This window comes from Rhipicephalus microplus, chromosome X (assembly GCF_043290135.1).
Source record: "Rhipicephalus microplus isolate Deutch F79 chromosome X, USDA_Rmic, whole genome shotgun sequence".
Taxonomy (NCBI): Eukaryota; Metazoa; Arthropoda; class Arachnida; order Ixodida; family Ixodidae; genus Rhipicephalus; species Rhipicephalus microplus.
The window spans coordinates 195,388,012-195,408,381 of record NC_134710.1 but is presented as its reverse complement, the minus strand read 5'-3'; the positions used below and the strand labels follow the sequence as shown (position 1 = coordinate 195,408,381).

The window sequence follows — 20,370 nt, the reverse complement described above, 5'->3', positions numbered from 1 at the left end:
AGAATAAACATTTTTATTTTCAGACGGTTCTGAGACCTGTGCCTAAAAATCAAATGGCCATTTGCCCACGAGAAAACCTCATTGTGAACTTTGGAGGGGAAACAGTGGTAAAATGAGGGTGAACTATGCTCGAGTGATGCTAATTGCTGTTCTTTGTCACAGGTTTACATAGTTGGCCTGAAGTGTGTTCGCTGTTTTAATGGTTGATGATTATATATAATTCTTTTGGATTCTGTGCAGGCACAGCCTCTACGCTACTTGCCAGCACAGAGCCGCTTTGAAGCACCACAGACACCTTTTGACCCATATCCAGCGCTTTTCAAGATGTTCAAAGAGAAGTGAGTTGCACATTGGAAAATGTTTTTCTCTTTCTAGTTTTGTAGCAGCATAATTGTAATCTCTTAGTATTGTAGCAGCACTTTAATTATTATACTTCATTGATGGTATCCTTTTGTTAGGAGGTCTTCTCTGTAAAGAGGCCAACTAAAAAAACTGCTCCGGCACTACAGGATTTTACAGTGATTATTGTTGTTGTATTTATTATTATTAATGCAATAGCAATAATCCGGTAGCCTCAGCAAAAGGTTGTCTCCAGCATCACTGTGACGTACCATATGAAGTACAAACAACAGTTCAGCGGAAGATGAAAGCTTGAAGTGATGAAAAATTGTTGAACAGGGATTGTTGCTGGAGCCAACAAACAAATAGACTTGCCTTTGTGTGGTTAAAACAACTTTACTTTTGAAAGCATTGGCTTCAGCGACATTCTCTGTTCAATAATTTTTCATCGCATGAAGTCCACGTGCAATAAAGTGGTATTGTGTCCCTCTGGCAGTACACTGTCGAATTGAAATAAAATATGTAGGTCTGCCATCTTTGTGCCAGGGTGTGCAGCGCCGAGACATTGAACGCAGTTGAGTGCGGAGCAGAGGTGAGCGCAGCAGAGTGATGTGTGAGAGAGTTGTTGTTGTAGATGACGCATGCATCTCCTCCTGTAGTCAGTGCGGTTTTGAGTAGTCGGGCACTGGCTAAGTTTGTAAAAAGTGGCGTAAACACCCTATATTACGAATACATACACACACATATATATATATATTGCAAGAACTAACTTGATGTGTTTGCTCACATCTGTCTGTGCTGTTCATCACATCAGCATTCTGACAGGTAGCACTCATAGTCATGGAGTGGTATGTGTTTGTGTATTGCTGTGCATGTAGGTGCGATACTAGTTATTTAATTTGGGTGCTCATGTTTACTGTAACATATAAGGCTGGTAAAACTACAAGCATTGCTATCCCTATCAGTGTTTTTGTTTTTTAGATGACGTGTGACTTAATTTTGTTTTCTAAAACCTTAAAAAAAAAAAAAGCGTAGAGGACATTGTCTGCCCTGATACCTTATTTTGTAGCTAAAGGGGCTCTAACAGCACTTCTTGAACATGGTCAGAAAATGCTCCCGATCGGTAGTCGAAGCTTCTGTGAACATGTGAGCCAAGTATTACGGTGCAGATCACGACTCGTAATTTACAAATCATTGTTAGCTAGTAAATATGGGTTCTTCTCTTGACAAGTGGTGTAATATATCCAAAATCAACTGTGTCATTGGCTAGGACTGCCTAGTTACTATCGCTGGTACGGTCTGCCGCAGCGCAGACCAGTGAGATGTGTGCAATGTTTAGATGCTTGCCATGTGCATGTTTAAAGAAAACAAGGGAAGAAAATGCCCTAGGTCATGATGTTGTGACCTGTGGATGTAGCTTCTTGAATGCTCGCTTGGACGAAAGGAGAAAAGGCGCTTAGAATGGGCTACGATTTCCTGTTACTCTCGTATATGATAGATTCTAAAAATTTTGTGGGTGATGGATTCATAAGGAAATAAACTCTGATAATGGCCATTTTATTGTTACATGTGGATGACAATTCTTCCTTTCATGAAATTTACCCTGTGGTCTCCTGCAGAGTTGGTTGGTCATACTATTCTTCCCAACTTGAGAAAAAGCATATTTCAATGTAGGCGAATGCTGTTTTTACAATGTCAGAGTTAAATCAGTAACGGAGCAAAGTTTGTGTGCAATATGACGCAAACTGTCAATTTTCTGTTGAGAGAAATTTTGGTGCTGAATTAGTATTATTGTTGGCTAAGCATCTGTGTCGCCTTTCGGCCTTCCACACTGGGAGAAAGCTACAATAATGTGCTCTATGTTTGATTACTGTGTTATATTTCATTCTTTTTAGTCACCTGTTGGAAATGCTTTGTGTGCTGGCGTCATCGCCTTTGTCCTCTGCACACACTGGCATTACGTCAGCACTACGCGAGCTGCTTGCAGAGCTTCTCAAAACAAGTCCTGGCATGCTGTTTTTGCTTTCTGATCATGAGGCAACAAACTGCCTTCACCGAGCTTTGTTGCAAGTGAGTGTTCTATTAGGCTTGAACAACAGTCACTCATTGCTGTTAGTGTAAGGACACACATGAGTAGGTTTGATTTTATTAGCATTTCGTATACCATTAAAACTTTGGTTTTATGGTTCTAGTGGAGAAATCAGTATTTAGGCCTCTTTGAAAGGGACCTTGTAAAATTTTTTGCTAGTTAGAAAGTGTTGCTCTTCTTTCAATTAAGGCTCCCATTAACATCTTAGCCAAATATTGTTGATTTGCATGCTGTGAAGAAATCACAATTTTGCATTCAAAACCGGCAATAATTACTTGCTCTTGCCTTCGCAATGTTGTCACCAACTGCGCAGTGAGCAGGCACAACGGATGTTGGTGATTGTATTGTGAGGTATTGTGTCGGGAGCTCGGCTTTGCATTAGGCGAGAAATACGCTTGTTTACTATCGTATTTACTCGTGTAATGAACTCACTTTTTTCTTGAAAAATCGGAGCAAAGTTGGTGGTGCATTTATTATGCAGGGCAAATTTTATGAAAACTTTTTCGGCATGAGCGAAAAATGTGGTAATGAAAAAAAAAAGTTAGGTCGCTTAGCCTTTTGCAATTGACATAAGCGTACACTGCTTGGAAATAGCTTTGCTGCACTTCACTCATGTTCAGTAGTCGAAGGCACTATCTTCTTCGAGCTGTCCCTAAAAAGTGTTTTGCGGCTATTTTTTCTCGCAATCCTTTAACTGCAACAGTGGTATCTGCTGTGATCTCAAGGAGCGCAAAGAAGCATGCGTTACGACGCACTTTGCCAGCTTCGTGGCAGTCTCGCATTACGATCGTGCCACCACCGTTGACGTTGCAGCAAGTAACCAACATTGCAGCGAGCCAACCTCCGAATCATCAAAACAAACCATCGATAACAAAATTAATGGCAAAGTACGGCCGCCGCCACGCTGTCCACATGAGAAGTTACTGTAGAAAAGGTAGCCTCTATCTTGCATTCCTTGAAGTATGCGCGCATAACAAGCATGAAGAGCGAATTGCAACGGAAGCGAGAATCGGGGGTGCTACCATGTTGCGGAAATCATCACGATCTTTTCTGGGCAACAAGTGATTTTTTCTGGTTTTCCAAAAACCAGTGACGCGATGGCGACGAACGGCCCTTTGCGACAGCCAGGGCGACAGCCAATCCTGTCGTCGTCTTTAGAAAACCGTTTGTATGTGGTCGTACCTTTAAGTTTCGTATTTGCAGAAAGCGACTGTCGGTTGGCAGGGGCAGTATTGGGACCTTCGCTTGCAGCTTGCTTGTCAGCTGTAATGTCTCTTCACTGGTGCTGTTCGTGAACCCCGATGTGGTGCACATATGATTAAAAGAAAGATAGGGAATGTGCCCCGCACAGAAAGAAAAACAATATGGTGCACGGCAACGGGTGAAGGGAGGAGGGGGAGGGGAGCGAGCCGAGGTGGTCGAGGGAGGGTCGGCATAATAATAAAAAAAGTAGCGAAAAAGTCCAACAGGCAAGGGGGTGCCAGGTGTTGGTTAGCATGTGAATGGCAACCAACAACGTATGAATGTAGCATGTGAATGTAGGTAGGCATTTATATGCGGGAGAAAGAAATTCATATTTTGACGACTGAAGTGTGGCGTGCGTTTGTTTGCGAGTGCTTTCATTACGGGAGTAAATATACTTGAGAGCAGAGAGGGCCTGGAGAGGGCAGTAGTATCAATTGAGTAAGGGGAGTAGATTGATTTTTACTCCCAAGTAAAAACAGGTTCATCGAGTGCAGTGATAAAAGCATCTTTGTGTTGGAGTTGCTGTCTCGCCACAATATGCAAAGCAAAGGGAGATGAGTAACGACCCCAAAAAAAACCCGAAAAAAACTGGATAGTCAAGAAGGGGGTAGAATTTACCCTTATTTTAGTGGTGTACGGAGTGGTTATCACTTAAATATATACGGGGTATTTATATCTCTGTTTACGAGGTGCCTTTTCTCAGTGTGACTTGCTCTTGATGTGTGGTCCTGTATGGCACTCTGAGGTTATGAAAGTTGTCTTTTCACTTATGTGTTTTTTTGCATCATTTAGGATGAATCGGGATTGGACGGCCTAGAGGACACTGTTTCTCATCAGGTTGGCATCCATTTGGTATATCACCTGCAGGCACTCAAGCACATCGACTTTCTTCTTGCCTTTCACACTAGAGGTGATGTGCATGTTGCTTCTCTTGTTTTTTAAGAGGTTTTGTAGTCAAGTTCACATGCATCCTAGCTAGTCTGAATATGTAAGAATATGTAATAGGGAAAATGTTTTAAGGGGGCAGACTGGTCTTTGGGACCAAAAAGTGAAAAAAAAATGCATTTTTAAAATTGGCATACTTGGTTTCTGCAAGTATTTTTTATCTTTATGAAAATTTTCACCCACCAGAAAGTGGTAATTTTCTTTTGTAATGTCATTCTGACTGTCCAGATTCTTAGTTCTACCAAATGCAGAACTTGCAAAAAAGGGGGAGCCTTCTTCGAGGCTTCTTCATAATTTGCCAGCACCTGTGTTCGAAGCGCTGCTACCAATTTATGAGCGCTTTTATGAGCATTGCAAAACATGCAAACTGTAATTGGTGGTTTTTGAAGAAACTGGGTGTTAGCAGTTTTTTCCGGTTTTTTTCTCAGAAAAGTAAATTTACTACTGTTCAGTTTTGAGGCCTCAATATCTCTTCAGCTAGGGCAGGCACAACAATAATTTTTTTTTGCAATAGGAACCTGTATATGTATAGAATGCAAGTATGGGAGCAAAATTTAGGAGCACAAGCCTTTTTAATTAAATATTCATCGAAATTGTGACACAATTAAAACTGCTTTTGAAAATGGTAAGGTCATTTTACTGTAAAATAATCAAAAAAGGGTGAAAAAAAAAAAAAACTCTTGCATGCTTTCAATCTCTAGTCGTTGGTCTATGTTGTCAATCTTAAATATCATTTTAATTGCACACTTTTTTTTTCTATGGTGGCCTGAAACAATGGGAGAACAACTTAGGTTTTTATCAGGAAGAAAATGAGTTACAGAAAAAGTAATTACAGATTTGAAATCAGCAGTACAACTGATTGATTGATATGTGGGGTTTAACGTCCCAAAACCACTATATGATTATGAGAGATGCCGTAGTGGAGGGCTCCGGAAATTTAGAGCAGTTCAACTGCACAAGCCTGTACATTTTGATCAAGATCACTGAAGAAATAAACAAAAAATGTCCTAGATGAGTCTGCCCCTTTAAGGAGAGGCACAGTCATGAGATTTTTTAAAATTCTTTATTGGTTGAGATGAAACTTGCTGAGTTTATGTACATTTGTGTACAGATTCCAAATATGCAGTTTTTTTCTAGTACAACACGTAGGTTTTAAATTACAGGTGCAATTTTGGAAGCTATACAGTTAAACCTGCTTATAACCAACCTTTATATAACGAATTCTTCAATATAACGAAGTTTTTCTATTCCCCACTGTTGCTGCATAGAAGCACGTGTATTTGCGACCTCTATGTAACAAAGTAACAGTGGGAGACAACCTTGATATAACGAATTTTCCACACGGACAATCAAGGAATTTTGCTCTGTATTTGGTAGGAACGTGTATCTTTCCCGAGCGTCCCGCCGCCGCCGAAGCGTAAAGCGGCGGCGGGAAGCACGGTGCACCAGGCGAGAGTGAGCGCTCGTTATTGCGCAGGGGTGAGTGCGAGGCGGGCAGGCGGGCGGGCCTGCTTCGCATGAGCCGGCGTTGCCGCTGTCGCCGCCTGGCACATGGGCAGGTTTGCGAAAAGAGTCGTCCAGCTCTTCACGATGTGCCGACGCGTGCTTATCTCCCATGCCTACCTTGCCTTGCGAAGTGGGGGGAAGGGAGGAGTAAATGCTTGTGTGCGCGGGTGCTTATCCTTTGGTGGGGAGAATTGCGCGCCTTGGACTTTGACCTGAACGATTTTGTTTAGTTGCCCGGCACACAAAGATCGCTGGACAGGTGCCATTTGCGAAAAGAATGCACTTTTCAAACACAGTGAAGTAACAACTGGAACAATTAATAGTTTGCACTCATCTCTACCTGTGATTATGTTTCATGCATCATTTCTGTTTTAACAGCGCATTAAGTGTCGAGCGGTAAACGTTGTTAGTTTGCTCTTGTCTTTTGTGTGTTGTTTGCGTGCATCATTAGTGCATGAGCAGCGCGCTGCGTGTTTCGATCTGCTAGTCATTCTCAGCGTTACATTCGAAGTTGTTGCTATCGCATTCATTGCTACGCCCTTGCGGCGAAACTGTGACTTTTCTTCATTTGTCGACAACCGTGTCGTCACCATCGAGGAGATGTCAGATTAGGCGCTGATGAAAACTCTCCGAGACCACGGTAACGACGGATCTTCGGAGATCGACTTGTCAGGTGCTTTTGTCTTGCACCGCGCTTTGAGTTTGCAAACTGGTAGCTTTCACAATTAGCCGATTAGTTCTGGCAACCTGACGGTGCATTGAATTCCATGCAATTAACGCGATAGCAAAACATTGTAATGTTATAAGAAGTAAGGCTGGCAGCCAACTCTTTCAGATCCGATATTGCAAAGCTCTTACAAAACGCTAGTGTGAGCAAATATGGCCGCTCCAGGGAGAAGTGACCTTTTCACACAGTCCCTTCGCATTGAAACCACACTGATACTCGCCAAGATAGCAAACCCGCCAGTGATCGCAACCACCCTTAATATCCAAGTTCATTATTGCTACTCAAGCGATCCCCCCACCCTCCTTGCGTTGTTTCATGCTTGTTGAATACGGGTGGTTTACTTTCTGTTTAAGCGTTCGGCGGCAGTTCTAACACACGGGAGATGTTATGCACTTTCCAGGCGATAGAGATGGGCTGACTCATTTGATCTTTGCTTCAGCAGCACTCTCGTGCTTTAACCCACTCGCGAAAGTTACAATGCAGGGGCATGTTATCAATTTGGACTAACATTGTTACAGAACATGGCGACGACGATGAAAACCCGCCGAGAGTGTCTATATAATTGCTATCGTAATAATAATGCAGCTTTTTACTCTAAATTAAGTGTTTTGGGTTAGCTCTGCCTTCAGTTTCCCTTTTGTTTAATTTGCGCATTTATTTTCCAAATTTTTGTATTGAACCTGCATATAACGAAATCCTCTTTATAAGAAACTTTTCTGGCAATTTATCAATTTCGTTATATACAGGTTTAACTGTATTCTATTTGAAAGTGAGAGAGTTATAAAGTAGATAAGCACATCAGAATAACCTGGAATGAGTACAAAGTCAAAAAACAAGGAAGGATGTTGTAAGCCCATTTGAACAAAAGCTGATATATGTTGAATATTTGTGACTGAGATCCCAGCTTTATGTAAACTCATGGGCAAATGTTAACATACCACGGCTTTTGTTTAAATGGGTTTAGAACTTAAATTTTTGTTTTCTTGAATTAGGTACTCATTTCATGTCATTCTCATTTGTTTAATAACTTTGTAACTCTCCTAGTCTAGGCAAACTATGGCTCCCATAATGCACATAGAATTTCTAATATTTTGAAAACTACATATTATGCTACAAAAATAATTGCATATTCTAAATCTGCACACAAATATATAGAAACTCGACAAATTTCATCTCACCCAATAAAGAATAAAAAAAAATTTCATGACTGACGCTTTTCCCTAAAATGTTTTCCCTCTTTTTTGTCATGGGTTTGGATAACTAGCAACGACAAATTGTCATACCCGTTCACTTTTGCCTATTATGCTTTCGTTCGATACATTACAACTGTATTATTCAATTGCGTATCTTGTTAATGAATTACAACAACTACTGCTATTCATGTTATATATCACTAACTGTAATTGCCACCTGTTGTATACCTTTAACCTGTAAATGTTCTTTGATTTGCCAGTTATTCTGTTACTCTTGCCTAGTATTTAAATATGCTATCTGTTTTACTGATTCCTTATATAAGACAATTATTAATATATACAAGACATCTCTTACACTCGGCCCCTACTAGCAACAACGGACTACTAATGCATAGGTAATGCTCTTCACTTGCGGTGAGGTTTCCATCCAAGGCTTCACATTAAAATAAAATTATTTATATTGTGAAGTTTTCTCGTGAGTTCCGTGAAAGGCCTCAAAAATACCACTTGAGACCATCATCAGTTGGCTAACGATGCTCAGAGGGTAAAGTAGGGAAATGGTTAATGTATGAGATTCTTTTAATATTATTCAAAGTAGTCTGAAGTGAAGTTACATAGAGGTTTTTGGATAACTGTGAGAATTGTATGAAAGAAAAGAGCTTTTTACCTTGCACGTTATGAATTGCCGTCTTGATTTTTCTTTTCTTTTTCACATAATAGGAAACCTCAAGAAGGAGCTTGACGACTCTGATGTCGTGTCTTGTTTACATGACCTGTATACAATAATTTTCTCAGATGTTGGTCGATCAGCAGTAATTGATGTTTTGGCCATGGATCGAAACATGGATGCTTTGATACCATTTCTAAAAAGCACAGGTAAGTAATAAATAAAAGGATTGCCCTCTTCGAAGAATGTTTTCCAGTTGTTAGCAAACATTTTTTTACAGCGAAATTTCGAGCAAGCGCCTTTGCCCAAGCAAGCCCCCCCACCGCACAGTTCACACCCTGATGGCAGGAGACCAGATTTTGGGCAAATGCCGATTTTGCTCCATGGACTCCTAGCACATCATTTTAATATATGAGACTGGATTAGAGTTTAAGGAGGGCTTTCCTAGGTTTCTATAAATATCTATAAATGCTTATAAAAGCCTCTTTTCAAAATTGAAGCTTTATATAAACACTATTTAGCCTCAAGTTTCACTTTTGGGAGTTTTTTTATATGATCGGTATTCATGTTATTTGGCAACATTGACTGTTTGAACTCTGTGGTGTTCAATTGAGTCCTCATTCTGCCAACTTATAGAAAACAACCGCTAGCTGCAGTGGAATGCGACATGCCAACCGGCATACGCCGCCACGCTGACATGGCACGAGTGGTTCGTGAATGTTAACTGTAGAGAAGAAATAGAAAATGTGTGCTAGTAGGTTTGTTTTGTTCTCCATTTATTTTTTAAGGTGTTCACCGACAAAGAAATTTTTCTTTCGTGATTTGACCGGTCCAATACGTGGCATCTCTCCATTTTGGTCTTTTAGCGGTCTGGCTATCTGCTCCTGCTGTATTCTTCTTAGTCATGCCGAAAAAAAAAAAGAGACCCAGGGGTGTGTTGATTCGACAAGGGAGATTTAGTTCACCATACTGCAAATATAAAGGAAAGACTGTTTTGCCAACTGTGCAGGAGAAAGGGCAATTGCTTGGCTATGTTCAACAGTAACATTTCTTACTTTACAGTTGTAGATACAGGTCAAGCACGTCTTTGTTTTGAAGTTACTTTTATTCATGTAAAAATTAATTGTCTCATTATTTAAGACATTGAAGGTCAAAACATTGTTTGCCAGCCTATTTTCGGCGCCTAAAACACCCTTTTTTAATGCCTGAAAATCCGACCTCTACTGATCACACACTGTGTCCAGGCCTGATTTTGAAGCACTTGCGCCTGAAATTTGTTGTCAAAATATGATTTTTTTTCTTTCCCACATGATAATTGTGCCCACAAGTGGGTACATGACACTCATGACAATTTTCACGTTCCCACAAGCTAAATCATTTCGTTCAAGATCTATTTTCATTTCGATAATGGTGTCTTTGACACACTAGTTAGCAAAGGTAAGCCTTCTGAGATCTGTGTCTCTTGCCCAGAGACTGTTGCGTTAGCATGGGCTCAACCCCATAGGAGCTTCCATGCCACACTTTGTGTGGTCTGATCAGGTTGTCATTGTGTTTCTTGGGTGTATGAATCATCATAATAATGCACTGTGTCCTAAACGAGAGCGGTGCACTGTGTTTTATTCTGGCTGGAAGACTTTCCCGCCGCCATCTTGAATTTTGGTGCAGTTCCTGGAAGGTCTCCTCCCCCCCCCCCCCACTCTACTTTGCTAGTGACTTCAAGTTGTGTCAATAGTTTCTTGTGATGTATGGTGTTGCTACTCCAGCTGGGCATGCTTTGTATTATGTCAAGATTTTAAAAAATTCTGAAGTTTTATTGTTTCATATTTTTTATGAATGATTTTGATGGTGGGTGACACTTAGTATTTCTTTCATTTGTCCGACTATGCCTACATCTGAATTGCAACCTTGAAAAAAATTTTATATTGTGTTTACTATTATCTCATATTGACATATCTGTGTTTTTTTTTTTTTTTTTTCGTAGAGTTCTTATTCCTGGAAACTTCCTCCCTGTTTTTTTCAGGGGACAGAGAATTCGATATAAGACTTTCCAAGTCTGTCTGCTCTGGTTATTCTACTGAACTTGTCTTACTGACGGTCCACAACTCTGACAGTGCCCAGCTGCTGCAGAATTATGCTGAAATCTTGCATAAACTCAGTCAACAAGGTAATGCAAAGATTTGTATTGTTTGCCTGAATTTTGTCCTTGTCCTGGCTGTTTTAAAAAAAAAAAAGGAAAGAGGGGGGAAAGAAGGAAAATGTATAAGCCGGGCTCATCCTGATCCTGATCCGCATAGTGTGTGTAATGAATATCGTGGTTCATGTTAAGTCATGACGTTTGTTGTGGATACATATTAATTTTTTGTACAGTTTGGCAATTGTTATAAGGCACTGCCGCGCAAGTTAGTACAAAAATATTCACCCAGTTCAGTGTTTATGCAGAAAAACAAAGAAACAGTTGTGCAAGGCTTTGTATGTTCTATCATTTGCATTTGTGTCCGGTTTCAAAAACTGAATAAAACATGCTTGAAATAATTTTGGGATTGTTACCGAAAATATGAAGGCATCAGAATAGCAATAATGTGCGCTGGTTAGTGTGCTATAAAATTTTCAAATAACATATGCAGGGGATGCACAGATACATAGAATAGAATAATAGTAAGTTGTGCAAGCGAATGTGAGAAGATGCAATTCACTCACGTCGTAGCAATGGTGTATTTTACTCTTTTAAACACATGCTGGGATCCTCTTACTCACGCTCATAACATTTCGTGTTATTTCAATTGTTCAGACAATTTTTCTGGTAATTTGGCAAACTTCACAGTTCGTTGTTCTGAAAATATAAGTGTACAGTCTTTTGTTACATGAGACATGGCAGCTTTCCTTTGTAATATTATACATTCAATTAGAAAATTGGGATTTGTTCAGGCATATTTGCCATAAACAAAGGCATGTCTTATTTTTTCACAAGAACAATATTTTATACATCATAATCATCACCAGCATATTTTTTATGTCTATTGCAAGATGCCTTGTCCAATTATTTTGCATGCACCCACAAAAAAATTTATGTAATAGGAACCTATTAGCATCTAATATTTTTACTATTCCCAAGCACCTTTATTTGGCACACAAAAATTAATTTTACTATGCTGTTATCAGTTCTTTGCTGCATTTGGTAGGAGTTTTTCCCCTTTGCATGTGAGTTGTCTTTAAATGACCAATTTACATCTGTGTCATCACAGATTAAATGAGTTGCTGTGTGGCAGCTCATGTAGTTTTGTGTGTATATTGCAGAACTCCCGCAGAGGCTTCAAGGATTGGCTGCTTGGATGGAGCCGACTCTGAAGCTGCCCTCGTATAACCATGAATCGGTTGGCTATCTCATGGGCTGTGTGAAGGCAGCAACTGATTTGGCTGCATCTCTGCCACCAATGCTGATTACAGCACTACGCATTCTCCAATACCTGGGCCTGCCACCTCAAGATTTTCGTTCTGAGGAATCTGGTGCGTTTTTCTGTAACTGTTATGCCTGTAGTATCTATTTTGTATGGAAATCTTAACGTGGAAAACCAGGAGCTGTAGGTGTAGAGCTTTGCTTGCAAGAGATGTACCCAGCTGCTATAGTAATTGCAGGACACAGAGCTTGCCTACTTTGTGAAGACTCCCATGGCTCCCATGGTGAATGAAGGCTCCCATGGTGCCACCATAATCTCCTTTAAACTGTTGCAAATATGCGTGACCCCATAAAAATGTGCGGTCGTGCATTGAGCGTGCTGTTTCTACTAGCGAGGCTGCGTGTTGTTCTGTTATATAGTATGAAGGTGTTCGGTGTGCCACTGGCGCCTAGTGGTAACCAGCGAGTCGGGTGGCAAGTGTAGCAGGGTAGTCTTTTAGGTTCTTTGTTGTGCGTAGCGCGTTCCTCCGGTTGCTGCGGTTTTTATGTCAACGTTGCTGTGTGCGGTCACCTACGAGTACGCGTTTGCCGTAATCGAGTAACTGTAAACGTGGAGTCGTTTCCCTGCATTCGACGCGTCTCCTGGGTGCTTTGGCGCGTGTACATGGGTTCTCAAAATGGGCTTCGTGAGCGCCAGAACATGTGCAAGCCATTCCTGTTCTACGTCCATTAGCTACTAATTTATTTAGACAAGCAACTTCTCATTGCATTTTGAATTCAAAAAAGCCATCGCACGGGAAATCCGCACATCGATGCCTGCAAGTAGAAACACTTGGTTACATGCGAAGCCGTGGCGACAGAATGTGCGTTCAAACCATTGTAAACGATATTGATGGGCACCTTGGCACTTTATTCGCTACTGATGACGCGTCAGCGATCACTTGGCACAGTTTCATGAATGGTGATTTGGCACTGTACCACTTTGTAATCAAAACTCGCATTGAGCGCTTTAAGAGACGTCGCTGCATGTATGCCGGCCCTAAGCTTCACGAGCTTTAGGCTTATCTCGATCTGTGTTTCGGTTGGCAGCAGTGTGACTTCAATTTCTTTATTTTTTTTAAAAATAAAACCTGCCTATCTACATTAGGCGGTTCTTCACGTGAGTCACGGAGCGGCGCGGGTGGCAATGGCAAGTCCATGTATTTATTATCGTGAGTTCTACATCGACAGTGATGACCTATAGATATTAAAGATACATAGAACAGGTCAACGTGTGCCGTATTAATAATTGATAAAGAAAACACCGTCATTTGTACCAGAATGTGCAGCTTCAGAGAGAAAGAATGGTGGCAACCAATTTCATGTCAAGATATAAGTTAAGGGATGCATTTGTCACTGAAATTTGCTGCATGTTTATCTTTATTCTGTAGCTCTTCAAAATAATAGGGTAGAAAATGGGGCTTCTAGAGGTGCAGCTCCATTGCAGATTGCTGAAGCTTCATTGACACAGTGGTACTATAGTAGTGCCATAGCCAATCCCAGAGGCTGGAGCACCAGATAAACTTTGCACTATAGTATTTCTCGATCCAGCAATAAAAGCAAAAGAAAGTTGTAAATTGTGTATATTAATCAGATCGAAATAACCTTCATTTTGTAGTACTCATACCTGATATGCCAAATATTTTATTGATGCCTGGAATGGTTTTGTTAAGAATGCTTAAATAGCAGTCTGGGAATAAAAGGTGTGTTTATAAATAACCACTCAACTATTTTGTGAATGGCAAAATGAAATAGGAGAAAGTAACCAAAGTAGCGTGAGAAAAGAAAAAAAAAAGAAAAAAAAGAATGGCAACTTTGCAGATATTTTACTCTGTGATACACCTTGGTACATAAACCCCTGGTATTCTTAAAAGCACGAAAATCGATGCTATTAGCTTACTATCATAATTGGAGAAATAGCATAGAAATGTTTGGGCAAAGAACATTTGGCAGGAGTAACATGTGCGATGTAAGTTGTAAACTCCAAGCAACCAATGAAACCTGAGAAAATAATGTAGGCTGTAGAGGCCAGATGTTTAAGTGGAGATGTGTTTAAGGGAGGACGAGGGTCTTAAAATAGCACAAAATTATAAAGAATGCTGACTTTTGTAAATTGCCATTTGAGATATTTATAGCGCAAAATATGTTCCGGAAAGTGTCATATCGTGGCATAAAATACCTTTTCTTTTTGTTAAAAGTTTAATATGTGATACCACAAATGTTTGTAAAACTTGAAACATAATTTTCTTGGCATTGTTATTTTTGTGAAGTGAATCAGCGTTATGAAAGTTTTGAGAAAGTTTTGTGTAGATATTTAAACAAACTTGGTATTATTCTTGTCTGCAGCACTTAAACTACAGGCTAAAGCTTTTCTTTTTACAGCAAAAGCTGTTATGAGATCACCATAAAGGTCGCGTCTGCCGTAGTTGTCCACCGCCGTTGTCCGTAACTACTATCACGCAAAATAAGAAACAACTAGGTAAAAATTTCCAAGGACACTCTGAGATTCGAACCTGGGTCCCCTTGCGTGCTAGCTTAGTATTCTACCACAGAGCCATGCCTGTGCTTGAAACTCAGCTGCAAACTGGCCATAGGCAAGCTTTATGTCGGGAAAGGAATCATGTTAGTATCAGTAATGTAGCGGAGAACGGCAAAGGAACAACAACCTGGCGTCACACAATGCGAATTGCGTAGCGAGTGGGACATCGAATGCTCCAATGGATTATGAAAGCTTCAAGCATAATTTTTCATAGTGGTGAGCCACAGTATCTAAAAATTGCACAAAATTCATTGCAAGTCTGTAGTGAGTACCTTGCTTCTCCGAAGAATGACGAAGGATGCCATAGTGAATGCCACTCTACCGCACAAAAATTCAGATGATTAATGACGTAGTGGGTACCTTGAAGTGTGCTTGTAGCAGTTACCTAAAGACTGTTTAAAAAAGACTGTGAAAGGCCACTCTTTAAAAGCCACTCTTCTAGCTTTCGCTGTGACTGTGCTGCACGTTTTGTGCAGGCCTGGTGGTTTTTCTCTCAACCTCAGAGGAACCGTATAGTTTTGAAAACTAACCTTTTTTTTTATTGCAAGCTATCATAACAACCTGTAAGAAATTACCTAATTATAATTGGGAATTTGTCATTGCTTCTTTTATAAAGAATATATTTGAAATCTTTGCTGATTTTAAATCTCCATTTAATGAGACACATGTGTGATAATTTTCATGAAATAGGATAATAAATAAAAAAACTTTTTAAAAACCCTCATCCTCCCTGTACACAACTGTAAAAATATCAAGTGGAAGGAGGAGAAGATGTTGCACTTTATTTATATATTGCCTTAATGAGCCTGTTCAGTGTCTTATGGGGCCTATTTTCGCCTATATTTTTTTTTTGCAAAGAGAATGCCACACCCCGTAACAAGACATATGGCCATAAGTGTGAGCTAAATATGCTATCATTAATTACAGATGATGAGGAAGAATTGAAGTACAAATATGTGATCATGCAGATCTTTGCCAACAATGGACTTTCCAGTTTTCTGACTATATTACAGGTAAGTGTACTATGCTTAGGGTTTTCTGAAGATGTGCAAATACTCACAGTATACAAATATCAAAACTGTATAAAAAGATTGGCAAGAATATTGAATAGGTTGTGACTTATTGTGTGTGGTGACTCATTGCTTTAGTGTACCAAACTCGGAAGTAAGGCTACGATTGAGATTGAAGAAAATTTTGACAAACACAAGGAATGTTCAACGAAGAAATACGTCTTGTCATTTACTGTACATGAGCTAAAGATACGTACATAGATTAATATATCGGCAGGGATTAGAATACTCCTCAGGCATTGTTAGGGATGACATAAGTGATTAAGGACTTTTGAGCTTCCATGGCAACCTTTTTTTGACTGCCTTTTATAGCACAGGAGTTAGTGTAGTGTAAAATACTGAGGTGAACATAGAAAGAATTGCAGAAATTGATGCACGGGAACTGAATTGCTTTACTCTTTAAATTTCAAGACCTGAACAGAAAACTCTGCCAGTGATGTCCCTGATTGCTTTCAATCACTGCGTGGCTTTTATAGAGATATGCTTGTCTTGCCTCATGGTGACCTTTGTAAACTTGATTGATTGATTGATATGTGGGGTTTAACGTCCCAAAACCACCATATGATTATGAGAGACGCCGTAGTGGAGGACTCCGGAAATTTCGACCACCTGGGGTTCTTTAATGTGCACCCAAATCTGAGCACACGGGCCTACAACATTTCCGCCTCCATCAAAAATGCAGCTGTCGCAGCCGGGATTCGAACCCGCGACCTGCGGGTCAGCAGCCTTAGCCACTAGACCTCCGTGGCGGGGCACCTTTGTAAACTTGCACAGCACACCTAGTGGCATGCTGCATAGGTTTCTAAAGTATAGTATTTAACAACAAATTCTTCTAAATCTGATAAGATACAGTGTAAAGAACACTTTCATATTTTTTAGCACTCAATAGCGCAGTTGGGACCATACAAATTTTAAATGTGGCTTGACATGTAAAGCCAATCAGTATGCTCAGCCATTGGCCTCACATGACCAAGTGTCACTTCTGATGCTAAAAATTGCCACTGTGTGTTAAAAATAAAATGCTACCATTTTGCAAGCAGTTGCTAGTCATGGACGCTAGCATGTTAGTGTCCTTGAGAATTCTCTATCTTGCTGTTCTGCTCGTGCAGTTGACCACTGTTAAATAATTCCTGAAGGGACCAATAAAATCAGTATAATTGAGCATCATTCACACAGTTGCCAAACATCACATCTTTTTCATGTAATGGAAATCTTCAGTAGGCACAACAATGCCCTGTGCATAGAGACCGTGTTGTCAGCAGCACATTTTTGTACATTGTTGTGTGACGGGCCTTGCGTTGTTCGAAGCTAGAGAAATAGATACATTTTGTATTATATAGGCTAAATAATTTTTGTTGGTGTATTTGTTCCATTGACTAATCATACTTTATGAGAAGTACATTGTGAGTACAATATATCATTGTAGTACTACAATTAACATACTTCTGCTATGTTTTGAATGAGCCATATGGCAAACAGTTATGATAATACAGCAAATAAACCTTGATATGAGAAAGTCGATAAAACTAACAGCTTACTTCATCGCATCAAAACTTTGTTAAAGTGAAAGTCGACCTTTTATGCAAAGTAGAATTGACTCAGAGGCTGTTGCAGTATCTGTAAATATATTTGTTTTAAGCTACAAATATTTTCATTGTATATCTCAGTGGCAGAACTTTGGCCTCAAAACAATCCTAAACTTCATCAACTGCATATTTGTAGAAATGAAAAATTTGCCATGTAACAAAGACATACAATGCCATCCTTATAATAATTCAAAAGGCAGGATAATATATTGGAGAATAAATGAAAGATAATAGCAGATTGTTTCCTGATAAATAACATGCTTCAAAGGTACTCGTAAGGTCGGGATATTGTGGATGTCAAAAATAAAGGAAAGAACAAACCAGGGTAAAAAACAACAATTTGTGTGTGTTATCCGCTTATTGTGCTCAGTGGCTGAACAGATATGTGTTCATGTAATGTATCAGAAATAGTAAGACAACATTTAAACTTTTAACATTTAAATGAAACAACATTTAAATGAAAGAAATACATCCTGATTGAATTTTGAGCACCCTCATGTGTTTGTATTTTTTGTTCTCTAATTTCATGTTTCTTTTGCGTCTGCCTGCCACACGCTCTACTGGCTTATGTCAAATGAAGTGCCATTACCCTGGCCTTCTCTTTATAACTCTTTGAACATTTTCAGAAAATTTCTGAGGAGTTCTTGAAGCCTTGGCATGGTTCGGCCTCTTTGGTTGGGCAGCAAGGAGCTCTTGTAGTGGCTGTGCTGAAGCCTGTAGTGAACCTGCTGCAGTTCATGCTTGGCTACCTTATTTCTTGCAGAGGAACAGAGGTAAGTTGTTAACTTATACCCTCCGCACTATCTTTAATAGTGTAACTGTGAGGTCGACACTGCATGATAAAAAGTTAATCTTGATTTCGTTTGTTGGCATTATGTTTTTATGCTGGACTTCTTGGTTACAGTCGATTGACTTAGAAAGTAGTAATCTGTAATCACATTATCATTCAGCATCGAGGTTATGAAGGAAACATTATTCCTTCTTACATTCATAGGTCGGAAAACTTCGTCATGAGTTGACACTCGGACTAGCTCAGACTCACATCAAACCATGAGAGTGCCTGAGTATCAGTAAGTCTGGTTGAGGGAAATGTAGGTGAGCCTGAGTTTCCGGTTATGGAAATTGGCGAGTCTACATTTGAGTGACCCCTTAACGCAAAATGTACTTCTTTTAAATGAGTCTCAGTGAATTCCCCTCTTTTTTGCTGACCTATTCTTACACCGTTGGTTAGGCTGTAGTAATCCTGCTACAAAAGGTAACAGTACATGAGAAAATTTTCTCAAGTGAGTGCATCTGATATACTACTGATTCTTATCCTGGAAATTATGCTAGTGTTCAGAGCATTTGAGCAAGTTCAATATTGATGCTCCAAAGATCATGTGCTCCAAAGTTCTCTATGAAAGAGAGGGTATGTCATAACATCGATGGTAGCTTGATTGGCTGCCTATGAAGTTGAATTCTGTAATTATACTGGCTTTTTTACATCTTTAGTTTACTTTACAGGCTAGCATCATGTGATCATGAATACCACATTTCATTTCAAAGTTGTTTTTCGGATTTTTTATCTGTTATCTTTCGGAACCTATCCACCTTTTTAAGCTTCAAGAAATTCTATTGATGAAAAATTTGAAAACAGGGGTGGTTGTTAGGGTCAACGTCTCGACAAGCTACCCTTTTCTACCTTTTTACTTTCTACCTACCCGACAAGCTACCTTCAAGGCAGCCTTGAACAAGGCGAGTCTGCTTGTCGAAACGTTGGCTCCAGCAGCTACCCCCTGTTTTCGGATTTATCATTGCAAACTTCCATCTTTCCCTTCTTGCCATTCATTTGGATTTTATTGCCATTTTAAGAAGATATCACTTCGTCTAACTTTCATATTTAGTACTGGAAGCTATATTGTGGGCCACCACTCTCTTAAGGACTTACCTGAGCATTGTTTAAATGCATAAGTAGTGAAATAAAAGTAAATTAGTTTTCTGGTACAAGAAGCTTTTAATGATATCATTAAGCTTCATTCTGGAGAATGCATACTTTTTTTTTGTCGAGGAGGTAGGGGCAATTCAGAAAACTTTGCGATGCATTGTTGCAGTTTTTTTTTTTTACTCAGTGTAACAACACAAGAATTTATGCCATTTAATAACAACTGCATGAATGTTTTCATTCTTTTTTGTCAGTTTAAGGATACCACTGCAGTTCCTGTGATGCTGCATACATTCACGCTACTTGGTATGATCCCTCCTTCATCGCCTTCACATTCACTTGCTCAGAAGGTAGGGCATTTCACCATAGCTGTGGTGTCTGTTTTAAGGGTGCGATGGCTGCACCAATTGCAACTCAGTACTAAATTTACAATCATCCAGCCACTTGAAAGCTGTGAAATTACCTGTAGTTGTTTCTATGCTGGTCTTTTATATTCTTTTAAAATGAAAGGGTTTGTGACCCTCAAGTTTGCTTTATATAGTGCTTTATGCCACTCCATCAATGACAAGGGTGGCACACTAGATATACTGAAACAATATACAACTTGGACTTTACACACTTGCAGCGTGTGCGACAAATCATTAGCCATTTAATGTAAATGCCTCTTGTTACTTTGCTGATGCTGCAATACAAGCTAGAGGAAGAAGAAAAAAAGACAAGCTTTTAGTGGTTATCCCTTCATACTTTGAGTGAGGTGAAAAGTGCATGAGAAAATGAGTGCACGAGAAAGGAACAAACAAGACATCATGGACAGAGTTCATTCCTGCTGTCCTGGTTTTATTGTGCAGTTTTAATCTTGCTTGAACTACGACACAACTAGTCCACAAAGATGTCATATCCCTTCACCTAGACTAAAGTTAGCAAATTCCGCGTGTGTGCGTTTATGCACGCACCACGCACAAAACATATGTCACAGGACATCATAGCAGCGGCAAAGGTCACAGAGAGTGCATGTAATTTTATGGCCATTGCAATAATAAAATGTCTTATTTCAGTATGATAGCTGCAGAAGGAGTTAATGCACTCTTTATGCCCCCTTACTTTTGTGCC

The 20,370-nt window shown here is 39.7% G+C and overlaps 1 protein-coding gene across 8 annotated transcripts in view; it reads left to right on the top strand.

Moving 5' to 3' along the window:
• Nucleotides 1-20,370, top strand: part of vir (VIR_N domain-containing protein) — a 431,173-nt gene that overhangs the window by 212,905 nt on the left and 197,898 nt on the right. For all 8 annotated transcript variants that reach the window (XR_012887826.1, XM_075881178.1, XM_075881177.1 and 5 more), the window contains 9 exons: nucleotides 241-338; nucleotides 2,235-2,409; nucleotides 4,466-4,583; nucleotides 8,765-8,920; nucleotides 10,732-10,875; nucleotides 12,006-12,215; nucleotides 15,611-15,696; nucleotides 17,966-18,112; nucleotides 19,515-19,610. Coding sequence is in view for 7 of the 8 variants with exons in the window: in XM_075881178.1 (XP_075737293.1) it covers nucleotides 241-338; nucleotides 2,235-2,409; nucleotides 4,466-4,583; nucleotides 8,765-8,920; nucleotides 10,732-10,875; nucleotides 12,006-12,215; nucleotides 15,611-15,696; nucleotides 17,966-18,112; nucleotides 19,515-19,610 (1,230 nt within the window). In the remaining variant the exon portion in view is untranslated. The remainder of the gene's footprint in view (nucleotides 1-240; nucleotides 339-2,234; nucleotides 2,410-4,465; nucleotides 4,584-8,764; nucleotides 8,921-10,731; nucleotides 10,876-12,005; nucleotides 12,216-15,610; nucleotides 15,697-17,965; nucleotides 18,113-19,514; nucleotides 19,611-20,370) is intronic.